General features: G+C 37.5%; 1 protein-coding gene across 1 annotated transcript in view; it reads right to left on the reverse strand.

The window, feature by feature from the left end:
• Window positions 1–13,368, reverse strand: part of USH2A (usherin) — a 761,558-nt gene that overhangs the window by 103,821 nt on the left and 644,369 nt on the right. Inside the window, exons 59-60 of the mRNA XM_087424358.1 lie at window positions 3,852–4,010; window positions 2,256–2,418 (exon numbers count right to left, since the gene is read on the reverse strand). Of these exons, the coding sequence (XP_087280484.1) occupies window positions 2,256–2,418; window positions 3,852–4,010 (322 nt within the window). The remainder of the gene's footprint in view (window positions 1–2,255; window positions 2,419–3,851; window positions 4,011–13,368) is intronic.

A 13,368-nucleotide genomic window follows, 5' to 3' on the forward strand; every position in this document is an offset into this window, starting at 1 on the left:
ATTTTCATTTCACTTTAAATAAAAAACAAAATGTATCTATGTCAGTCAGTGCCCTTCTGCTGTACTCAGAGGTATCAAACAGGCTACAATTATGATTGTGAAGTGATTGTGTCACACTGGAGGAAGGTTTATTGCTTTTGAGTCTACTAGGCAGTAACACATTCTGTTTCATATTACTCTTTATATCATTGTTTGGCTGTGACTAGAATAATCAAATGCCATCAAATGCTGTCAAATTCAATTTACAGTATTTTTCATTGAAGCGGGCTTTCTGCATTATATTTCCTGTTTTCCCTCTCTATAGCTGCCATGGAATAGACACTGTAATCATGAGCTTTATTTACAAAACCAACAGAGTGAAGCCACGTCCTGGTCTTCAACAGATACTTTATTTCCCCTTATTCAGAATAGGAATTTGATGTGCTTTTCTCATACAATTAGCATTAAGTAGATGAAAGAAAGCTATTCCAAGAGGATGGGCATTTTAGAGCCTGCACTAATGTGCTTAGCGTAAAATGTAAATTCACATTACCCATTTTTACATGTTCATGTGTATTTGAATCAGAAATATTATTCTTCAAATTAATGTTTGCTGAGAAGAAATTTGGCTTGCTCATTTTTGGCAATGTCATGTACATAACCAGCAATGCAATAATACTTTCTCCTTTCATAATTTTCCTACATACCCTTAGCTCATCACTGAAGATTGATCTGAATCAAAGGGTTTCGATATCCGAAGTTGTAAAAGGAGCCTAAACTAAGTTTCCCGATGTGTCCAGGGTGTAGGTCCAAACAAGGGAAGCAGGGAAGGGGCTGCTGGAGAGACTAACAAAGGATAGAGAAGTGGGGATGAGGAGCTGAGAAAAATGTGTTGTGCTTTGTATGCCTGATGTAAACACATGATTTTCGGAATGGGGTTTCAATCTGCAAATCCCTTCCATCTGTCTTAGATAGCATCTTTTCTGTTGTAGTGCGCTATGGTCTGAATCACTGTACCCCCACCCCCGCATTCATGTGTTGAAATCCTAACCTCCAAGTTGATGGTATTAGGAGGTGGGGCCTTTGGGAGGTGATTAGCTCATGAGAGTGGATTCCTCATGAATGAGATTAGTGCTCCTACGAAAGAGACCCCATGGAGCTCCCTCACCACTTCCATCATGTGAGGACACAGTGAGAAGATGGCTGTCTATGAACCAGGAAGTGAATCCTCACCAGACACGGAATCTGCCAGCACCTTAAAGCCTCCAGAACTGTGAGAAATAATTGTTGTTTATAAGCCATGCAGTCTGTGGTATTTTTGTTATAGCATCTCTAATGGGCTAAGACAGACAGCAGGTTCTCAGTTGACAGGGTCTCTGTCCCTTGACTCAGTTTTTGTTTTACCTTCTTTTTCCCTCCTCTCCCTCTTTCTCCCTCCCCCACGGTCCCTGTCTTACTTTCTGTCTGTCTGTTTCTCTCCTCTCTTTCTCTCTCTCTCTTTCTCTCCTTCCTTCCCTCCCTTTTTTTATTTCCCTCCCTCCCTCCCTCCTCCTCTTCATAATTCATTATTTATTTAAAGAAAACATTAATTTAAAGCATATCCATGTTGATCAGGTGAAGACTGGATTGGGGATCACAATACCCTTCAAACCAAAATGCCCGTGGTCTCTCTCCTCACTCTCTCTCTTCTCTCCCTCTCCCCTCTCTCTGTGCTTCTTTTCTTCATTTTAGGCGGATCCATTTAATACATTCTGCACATTGTGGTGAAAAGAAGCTCCACTGGCACCCTCTAGCCAGCTGAGTGGAAACTCCTTAAAACATAAGGGGAGCTGCAGAGATGAGTGTCTTTCTGCATATGAAAAGCACCACCTTTTGAGGATGAGAAAAAACCTTTCAACCATCCACAGAACAAGTGATGGGAAACAGTAGAATTCTCATCCCAGACCTGATTCCTCCTCTGCAATGACTGTGTTCTCTTGGCCAGTGAGCCTCTAGAGGATGGTTCCTCCACTTCATCCAACAAAGAGGGCTTATGTGGGCTATGAGGTCTGGTCTTTCAAACAGGTCCAGACAAAAATGTTACATGGTAGTTGTGGCCTTTTTCCTAAGATAATATGTAAATGTTTCTAGCACCAATTTTAGTCCCCAGTAGGTGCTTCAAAAGTCATGAATTCCCATTTATTTTCTTATGGAAATAGAAAATGTGTTTGGTTCTACAGTCCTGGAATAGTACATATTCTCACATAATTAAAAATAATAGTAATAGTCAATGTTACCTGTGAATAAAGTAGTTGGTGATGACTCCATTTGGTTTTTTAGGTGGCATCCATTGAACCTCTATGCAAGCTGATCCCAGTGCCTTAAGAACAGGAGAATTCAGATCCATTGGGGCTGCTTCATGTGTTCTGACAAACACCCTATTGCTAACTCCACAACTTCCTTGAAAAAAAATCGAGATCTTTAGTAACTTATCAAGTAGGGAAAAGAGTTACATACGCATATAGAAGGGCAAAGATACCATGAAAACCATTTTATCTGAACTTATTTATACACTTATTTTAGACTAGTACTATAAATCTCTACAGAATTTGAGTATTTGAATAGGGAATCATTTTTGGAAAATCCATTAGTTAACTCCCTACTTCTACAGGCATAGACAATAAAGCTTATGCTTGTCTTAACCGAGGTTTCTCTAGTTTAGTGCAGTCATTCTGGCCAGAAAGTGATAATGTGCTTGAATTTCATAAGTGTGTGTGTGAGATGTGCACCTCTTGTATGCTCTAAGTAATATCTCATTTTTGCCAATATTTTAAAATAATGACCGTCTGTCAACACATGGGAATCAAACAATTAATTTGAAGGATATTGTATCTTCATAGCATAGTTTTAGGGAAATAGAGATGCAGAAGTTGATTTTTGCATTTAAATCAAGAAAACATTAACTTAAAGCTATTTCCATGTTAATTAGCAGAAGACCGGATGAGGGAAAGCAATATCCTTCAAAACAAAATGCCTTGGTCTGGTTTGTAGAGAGAAGTTTGCAAACTGACTCACAATTTCAGAGAGGAAGCATAGCAAAATTACACATCCCTAGTCCTAACCAACTCTATGGGCACTAGTACTCATTTGGAAACAGAAGTTTCTAAGGATACGTAATACAGGAGTTCCAACTCTACGTTGAGTATGATATTGGTAAATTTCTTTAATCTAAGGTGAAGCAATTTGTTTTGTACACCCATATGAGTTACATCTTGTCTTCTCTTAGCAACTGGGTGTTATACATTATATAATATTTGGAGGGGTGAAGGGAATGAGAGAGGCTCTTCCTTAAGACCACACAGATAGATGGTGATTTCATTGACCACTAGCCTACGTCGTGAAACTCAAGGGGACAGTTTATGTACATGAGATAGGATTCAGGGAAGCACTGTAAAATATGTAAGATTCATTTAAGTATAACTCAACTTCTAAATAATATCTCCCTTCCCACCACCCCCCTCCTTAATAAAACTTAAATAGAACCAAGGTGAGTACATTTTCTACGAAATTTTTGTAATACCCATTTTGTTTTATATTACCAATGATTCCTTTATGTGATCGAGGTGTTTTTCTTTTAAAGTGCCTTATAAAACAAGACTTTGCAAAACCACCATTTTAATATATTTAAATATTCATGATTTAATGTGCAGAAATGCATAACGTTTCACTCAATGCCAAGCTCTGATTTTTCTGGGTAAACAGTCCAGTACAAATAAGAAATGAAATGTTAGTCTCTGTATTTGAATTGAGAATCTATTCCTTTTTAATGAAATTGTTTTTTTATAAAATACTTTTCTATAAAAGCCCAGGACAAATGTCTGAAAGACTTTCACCATTTTGACATGCTTGTATCCTTATCTCATACTGTGTGAATGGAGCCAAATTTTCCAGAAGGGTGGACTGATGACAACCAACAGAGGAGGTCAGAGGTGCTATACTTCCAGCATTGAGTAGGACATTGTACTCCACAGGCATTTTGGGAACAAGGATCCCTTTAAAGAGAGAGAGAGAAAAACATATATGTATGCTATACAGCATGGTCAACAAATGTTTGTCTTTTAAGAAAAATGTATATTTAAAATTTTATAACTTAAAGGTATATCATTCCTTAATATAGCAATTAATAACTGCATAAAACTTAAGTTGGAAAATATTAGAAAGCATATTCTAAAAGTATGAAATGAGTGTCACCCATTTTCAGAAACAAATGAAGTATAATAATTTTATTCAAAGATACACTCTATGGCCAAATAAAAACAAAGGCATGTTTCACTTCTTAAAAAATACAAGGCAATTAGAAATGGTGTCATATATTTTTCCAGGGTTACTTACTCTTAAAGTACATAAAAAACCCCACCAGTTTTGCTTGTGACAATAATTTTTCTGTATGCATTGTGTATGCATCCAGTCTGACACGGATCCTTGACATAATAGCCCATAAACTATCCAAATCATAGTCTATCTAGAGAATTCCCAGTGCATTAATTATTGAGCCAGGACAGTCCACTCTGTCAGTGAGACTTACGGACCTAAATATATATGAAATTTGGTTTAAAAATGTCATTTTCATAATACTTCCTAAAAAAAGAAGGTCTTGTCATTTTAGCCTCTTCATATAATTAAATGTCTGTGAGTTTTATTTGATTCTGAACAACATGTGCACTTTTTCAAGAAGAAGATATGAGCCTTGAATAAAGAATATAATGGAGTTTCCCACTAAATTTTCTCAGTGATCTGATAGCTTATAACATTTTGGGGTTTGATTACTTACCTTTGTAGTACTTAAATAAGTTTATCTTTGCTATAGAAACAATGACATCTACAGCACAGAACTCAACAAGCCATGAGAGATGAAGTCTAAAGAATGAAATGTGGTTTTGCTTTTTGTAGATACAATCCCAATGTATAAAGGGGAGAAGAGCCTGTACAAACCAGAGATGCTTAGGATTTTGTGCAGGATAGATGAAAATAAGGAGTCTCTGAAGGAAATATTGATCATAGTCAGCAGGACTGACCAACTGTTTCCTTTGGAAAGGTGCTAGATTGTGCTGGACCCGGACAGAGAATTTTTCTTTTAAATTGAGAGCATCCTATTAAACTATCTGCTGCATTGGTCCTAATAGCTTAAATTGTTGTTATTCTAACATTGATTCCTAAATTCTTTTCTCTGGCTTTATATCTCTCCCGAATACCAGGTTGGTATTTTAACAGCTTACTTCACAGAGACCTCAATCTCAACAGGTCCCAAACAGAATTACTATATTGTCCACTCCCAAACCTGTTCTTCTTCTTGGATGTACTCTCTCTATTTTCTTATGATGGAGGTCTTAGAGTAAGTCTCTTAGAGAAGATTCTACTTTCTTCACTCTCAAACTCAAGTGATCACTAAATTTCATCAATTATTTCTTCAAGAAATTTGGGCTTTATATATAATCAGCAACAAGGAGACTTTGTAGGTGCTAACCTGCTCTAACCCATATTTTAGGAAGGTGAGACTGCTGGCGGGCAAATATTGGATTGAAAACACAAGAGACAGGAGGTAGGGATACCAGTTCGAAAGTCTTTGCATGGTTGCACCAATAACACAAACGAGCAGAGCCATTTCATTGTAGTCCTGTTTTATGCCAGGCAGCATATATTATTTCATTTAATACCACTAGGATGTTGACTTTATAAAGTCAGGGACTTTGTCCTCTTCCCCAATGTAGTTCCAATTCCTAGACTTGAGCACAAAATCTCAGCTCAATAAATGTTAGTTGGTTGAATCAATGAATGACACCTCAGGACAATACTGTAAGGTAAATATTATTACCTTTTTTTTTTTTTTGGTGAGTAAGATTCGCCCTAAGATTGCCAATATTCCTCTTTTTGCATGAGGAAGATTTCCCTGAGTCAACAGCTGTGCCAATCTTCCTCTATTTCATATGTGGGATGCTGCCACAACATGGCTTGATGAATGGTGTGTAGGTCCATGTCCAGGAGTCAAATCCATGAACCCCAGGCTGCCAAAGCGGAGTGCACGAACTTAATGCCACTGGCCAGGCCCGATTTTACCATTTTTTCAAAGATGAGAAAACCAAGCCCCAGAGGATCAAGTAACTTGTTCCAGATTTCACATTGATTAATTGGAGCTAACAGATCTGAACTCAGGCCCATCTGATACCAAAGCTTATTCATCTATATTTATGCTCTCTCTTGGGAATGGAGACTTGGATTAGGGCAACTGGGGGAAAAAAATGGAAGGATAATTCTGAGAGAACATGTGTAGACAGGCAGAACAGGTCTTGGAGACTCCTTAGATGCAGGGGGAAAAAGCGAGGAGGGATTAGAATCACCACCGATGGAACAAAATTATAGGTGAACATTTAAAGTTCTGAAGAGCAGTTTCCCCAAACTGAGATACACATACCCTGGACATTTGTGGACTTGTGTCAAAGTATTTCCAGAGACAAGGACAAACATGGTACCTCTTTCTGGAATATCAGTTCCACTTGTAAAATTTGGGAAACACATAACTTCCCTGACTGAGAAAGAGAAACCAGCAGAATCACACTTTTCCTTGTTCACAAAAATTTGGTACAGGTTTTTCTTCCTAAAAAGCCCAACACTAGAAAATTATACATGTACCGAGTGATTACAACTTTCGCTAGCCAGTTGTTTTAACTCTATAGTGACCACAGAGTGAACTAACTATATGACAGCAGGAAAAGTTTATGTGGACATAACTAGTGTGTTGAACAAGTACAAATACCATTCCTGATGCAATCAAAACACAATTTTAGTGGCTCACTATTGCTTTAAAATGAATTCATTGTGCATCAACGGGTGAATGGATAAAGAAGATGTGGTATGCATACACAATGGAATACTACTCAGCCATAGAAAAGGACAAAATGGCGCCATTTGCGGCAACATGGATGGACCTCGAGGGTATCATGCTAAGTGAAATAAGTCAGACAGAGAAAGACAAACATCATATGATTTCACTCATACGTGGAAGGAAAGCAAACACATAGATAAGGAGAACAGATTAGTGGTTACCAGAGAAGGGGTTGGGGTAGGAGGGTGAAAGGGATAAAGGGGCACATATAAATGCTGATGGATAAAAACTAGACTATTGGTGGTAAACACGATGCAGTCTATACAGAAACTGAAATATGATAACATACACCTGAAATTACACAATGTTATAAACCAATACCACCTCAATAAAACAAACAAAAAAAGAATTCACTGTGGGTAATCTTCTGCAGACACAGGATGAAAAGTTGGCTGGGCCCATGATGTTTCTGCCCAGTCTCAGGTAATAGACATTTCTATGTTATTTTTTTCCATGAAGAAAAAAGATATCATGACAAAGATTAATGCCTAGAAAATTTAAATAAATTCATTTGTCTCTTTAGTGGTATATCTAAACAAACGGGCTTATTTAGAAGATATTCTTCGAGGCCCGATTTTCAACTGCAAGATAAAGCTGGGACTGTTTTTACTGCTCCCAACAAGACTGCTGTAATTAAAATGAAGTTTGAGAGTCGGATGAAGGGAGTTGATTATAGGGACCATCTGAGACTCTCCGTTCATTAATGGATGAGGAAAACCTAAGAACTGTATTAGAGGTAAAACAAAGAGTAATATAACCAGGCTTTTTTTTTTCCTACTGAAAAAAAAAACTCTTTGGAGAGTATTGCTTGAGGCAGTAAAAGAGATTGAAGAGTGAACCAGGGACCCTCTCAGTTTGCAATCTGACCTTTCAGTAGGAAGATATGGAAAGGTATGGAAATTTCCATCTAGAGTATCTTAGAATGTCACAGCATTCCACCTAACATTTTGGGCATTTCTCCTTCTTGTTACCCTGACTTAGTCTGTGAAGCAGTGGGAAAAAGGTTGCTGTTTGTCCCCACGTATTTATGATAAAATGAAGAGAGTAAGAATTGTCTGGACATTGAATGTGTTTTGGGGTCAGCTGTTTTCAGATTAAGCTAATATCCTAAAATATAACAACATATTACTCTTTAGCCAAAGAGATTAGTAGAAAACATTCCTCTGATGATAAATTATACATTACATTATTTTTTGGATGAAGACAAACACATCGGAATACAATGCCAAATTTGCATGAATCTTTTTTTTTTCTGAGGAAGATTAGCCCTGAGTTAACTTCTATGCCCATCCTCCTCTATTTTTTATATATGGGTCACCACCACGGCACAGCTGACGAGTGGTGTAGATTTGTACCCAAGATCCGAACCAGTGAACCTGGGCTGTCGAAGTGGACTGTGCCAAACTTAACCACTACACCATGAGGCTGGCCCCATGCATGGATTTTTAAGATAAAAAGCAAGGCCTTAAAGAAATTGCAAACTTATGGTGAATGCTTCAGGTTGTTTCCAGACCTCTTGGATGACACATTCATTCTATCTCCTCTGTTCCTAGGGTAGATCTTGCAGAAAAGTATGACAAACACACATTTGAAAAATACGCCACCATTCTTAGTGTACTAGACAAACCACAGAATAGAGTCCAACAGATGAAAACCCTCCTCTGTCCTTTTTTGTCCCTCGTAAATTACCCAATCTCTATGAACGTCAGTCTCTTCATCTGTAAAATGATGATACTAGTAGCCACCTCATAAAGAGCTATAAGGATTAAATTAGAAAATGCATGGAAAGCATTTTACTACATTCTAGTAACATAGAAAGTGCTGAGTAAATGACAGACATCTCTACAAAACAAAATGAAAGAGAACAAAAAGGAAAAACAGCCCACGACTATGATACTGTTATCATGTGCCCTCAAATACTTCAACCCTTTTTTGCTGAGGAAGACTTGCCTTGAGCTAACATCTGTTGCCAATCTTCCTCTTTTAGCTTGAGGAAGATTCACCCTGAGCTAACATCCATGCCAATCTTCCTTTATTTTGTATGTGGGTTTCCACCGCAGCATAGCCACCAATGAGTGGTGTAGGTCCACGCCGGGGATCCAGACCTGTGAACTTGGGCCACCGAGTTGGAGCACACCAAACTTAACCACTATACCATGGGGCTGGCCCCTGAACCCACCTTTTATATAAACTTGCTATTCCAATTACAAATAAATGTTACATTCATTTAAGGAAATATCTTTATAACAATATTTTGTTATCTGCTTTTATGTTTTAGGTATACTTGGATGTGATCAAGGGTTGTATTCCTATGAAGATATCCTAGTTTTCATTCTCAGCAGTAATTTAGAGCAGTCTTCTCTTCACTTCATCTGAGGTTGCACTTTACTATATATCTTCAGTCTGTACCCATTGGTCTGCTTCCAGTAACTTCTCTGCTTAAAAGGACAGGACTCCTAGGGGGTCAGGGGAACAAAATTGCACTTTTCAAATATAGACACAATCTTTATCTAGGTTTAAATATGGCTAGTCAAAGCATGAACCTGGAAAATGTATTTTTCACGTCTTGGTTAATCGGAAATACATGTCCTTTACATAGGTCTGTGAGGTGTTGAAACAGAAAACGCTCCTTGAAGCTGAGAACATATCAAATGGTGACACGCATTTAGGAAAGAGGGCCCTCTCTGCTGTCATAATTTACAGGACTGTGACATGAAGGCCTCCTGTGTTCCTGCCAACCCTCTACCATCTGCAGGGAGTCTGAAGCGACCTAGCCCCCTGGTATTCTGATGGCTAAATGAAATGAAATGGGCATATTTGTTAAAGTCAGCTGGGAAGCCACACGACTTGGTTAGTTCTTGAGTTCATAAATTTATGTCAGAGCAAGAGGAGCAGGGGAAGCAGAAGTGACCCAATTTACCCTAAGTGCAAATGGCAGTTTTGTTATTTGGTGTCAGAGTTACCAGTCGCACAATGACAAGCTGCCATAACACATTTTCTTGTTCGCTAAAGAACAAGGATTTCGTTGGTTAATATTCCTTGCAATGCTCCTTTTCATAATTTACAACAACTAGATGCTGATAGGTTATTTAACATTTATGAAGTTAAGATGTAATCAGAAAAACCCTGATTATCTTTACAAATAAAAAAGTTAAATTATTCCACTTTTTTTTTTTTTCCGGTGGCTTCATTTCACAGCAGGTGCATACTTTACAATGGGACGAGTCAATCAAATAACTCTTTTTCTAAATCTTTTTTTAGGAGCTGGAGCAGGAACAATTCTAAGAGGAAAGCTATTCATTCGGTTTGATAGCCACATTTGCTTCACAACGCTGGTTGTGCTTAACATAATGCTTTTAACAAAGCCGAAATTCTGCTTTGTATAGGTAGGGGTGTCTCGTTTATGTCTTTTTGGAGGTGTGGAAGTGAAACAGGACCCTCTTAAACGTACATCCATACCAATTGTATAGAAATTTTACATAGTTTGTGTAATAGTTATCATTTTATGCTCTTTCTACCCTACCAGATAGTAGGGTTCTTGACAGAAGGGACAACGTCTCATTCTTCTTTTATTTTTGGTTTTGTGAGGAAGACTAGCCCTGAGCTAAGAACTGTTGCCAATCCTCCTCTTTTTGCTGACGAAGATTGGCCCTGGGCTAACATCCATGCCCATCTTCCTCTACTTTATATGGGACGCTGCCACAGCATGGCTTGACAAGCAGTGCATCTGTGTGCACCTGGGATCCGAACCCATGAACCCGGGGCCGCCGAAGTGGAGAGTGCGAACTTAACCACTATGCCACTGGGCCGGCCCCATCATTCTTCTTTATAACTCTCAGGGTATCTAGCATCATGCCTTGCCCCTGAGTGGGGCTCAGTAAAGATTTTCATGTTAGTTAAAATAAATGGGTGAATTAATCTATCCAAAGGCAAATGAATTACAACCTGTGAAGTTTTAAGCTACAAATAAAATGACTCTACTGGGTTACTGAAGGGACTGCCCTCGAATTACTTTGCCCTCATTCATATTTGCTATGTCTGTAGCAAAGTTATTTTTTAGCTTTTAAACTGGATCATAGTAGAACTCAGAAAAAAATCATCAGCTTTCTGCATTGTTTAGGTAGAAAAATAGTGTGAAAATATAGCACAGTGGTTTTGATGATGGAATTTGGAGTCAGATCCATTGTTGGTTGGCTCTGACACCCATGTGATGAATAAGCTGGAGAAAATAGCTTATAACATCTAAATTGACTTTTCTTCTTAGTAAAATGGGGTAAATAATGGGACATACTACATTGTTATAAGCATTAAATGAGATGCAGGTTAATCTCTTCAAAAAATGCCTACGACATATTGGAACTCAATAAAGTAAGATAAATTTATTAAACACCAAAAGCAAAAGCAACAAAAGCAAAACTCAACAAATGGAACTACATCAAACTAAAAAGTTTCTGCACAGCAAAGGAAACCATCAACAAAATGAAGAGGTAACCTATGGAATGGAAGAAAATACTTGCAAATCACATATATGATAAGGGGTTAATATCTAAAATATACAAGGAAATCACACAACTCTATAGCAAAAAAACAAATAACCCAATTAAAACATAGACAAAGGACCTGAATAGTCATTTTCCCAAAGAAGACATACAAATGGCCAACAGGTACATGAAAAGATGCTCAGCATCCCTAATCATCAGGGAAATGCAAATCAAAAGCACAATGAGATATCACTTCACACCTGTTAGGATGGCTGTCATCAAAAAGACAAGAGGTAACAAATGCTGGTGAGGATGTGGAGAAAAAGGAACCTGGTGCACTGTTGGTGGGAATGTAAACCAGTTACAGCCACCATGGAAAACAGTATGGAGGTTCCTCAAGAAATTAAAAATAGAACTACCATATGATCCAATAATACCACTTCTGGGTATATATCCAAAGGAAATGAAATGACTATCTCAAAGATATATCTGCACTCCTATGTTCATTGTAGCATTATTCACAATAGCCAAGACTTAGAAATAACATAAGTGCCCATCAGAGGATGAATGGATAAAGATGATGTGGTATAGCTACACAATGGAATACTACTCAGCTATAAAAAGTGATGAAATCTTGTCATTTGCAACAACACATATGAACCTTGAGAGTATTATGCTAAGTGAAATAAGTCAGACAAAGAAAGTCAAATACCACACGATCTCACTCATAAATAGAAGATAATAACAACAAGAGCAAACACACACAAAGATACAGAGATTAGATTGGTGGTTACCAGGGGGGAGCGAGGAGGGTGAAAAGGGTGACTGGGCACATGTGTATGGTGATGGATGGTAATTAGTCTTTGGATGGTGAACATGATGTAGTCTACACAGAAATCAAAATATAATGATGCACACCTCAAATTTATATGTTATAAATCAATGTTACCTCAATAAAAAAATGAAGGAAATCCTGCTATTGGTGACAACATGGATGAACCTAGAGGGCATTATGCTAAGTGAAATATGTAGCCAGACAAAGAAAAACAAATACTATATGGTATCCACCTATATGTGGAATCTTAAAAAAAAAGGTCTAGCTCATAGAAACAGAGAGTAGAATGGTGGTTGTCAGGGTCTGGGGGTGGGGGAAATGGGGAGAGGTTGGTAAAATCGTACAAACTTTCAGTTATAAGAGGAATACAGTCTGAGGGTCTAATGTATAACATGATGACTATAGTTGATAGTACTTTATTGTATAATTCAAATTTGTTAAGAGAGTAGAACTTAAGTGTTCTCACCAAAAACGGTAAATACGTGAGATGGATGTGTTAATTAACACGATGGTAGGAATCCTTTCACCATGAATATGTATATCAAATCATCATTTTGTACTCTTTAAATGAATTACTATTTTATTTGTCAGTTATCCCTCAATAAAGCTGAAAAAAGATAAATGTATTAATATGCAAAATAAAACAAATCATTGAAATGAGTTTTATATTTTCTTCTGAAACTCACCACTGCTTCTCACTTGGTTGCTGCACTTATAAGTTAAGAAAACTGAAACAATTGTCAATGTTGAATCATTCCAGTTAATGCAACATGAATTTCTGAGACAGCTTAATGATGATTTTGACTTTAAATGGATAGTATCTGATCTAATACACTGTAGTGGATGAGCTAACTAAAAACCAAGATGCCTGCTCTCTGTAGAGAGGCCATATTGTGGCTAGCTACCCTTTAATCAAAAGCTTGATTAATAAAAAGCATTTATATTCCTAAGCAATATTAATTGAAATGATTTCTCAGTAGAAGAATTGTTGTCAATTCTTTTCTTTAATGGACTAAGAGATAAATGTGAAAGGAAATGCACCAGTATTTCAATATTATGCATCACACCTAAATAACTCACCATCTTTAGTGGGGAAAAGGATGTGTTGAATGCAAAGACGTTGTTAATTAGAACATGATTAAGGGCTAGGATAG

Source organism: Ceratotherium simum, chromosome 36, assembly GCF_057802395.1.
Source record: "Ceratotherium simum simum isolate JZ-2026a chromosome 36, ASM5780239v1, whole genome shotgun sequence".
Taxonomy (NCBI): domain Eukaryota; kingdom Metazoa; phylum Chordata; class Mammalia; order Perissodactyla; family Rhinocerotidae; genus Ceratotherium; species Ceratotherium simum.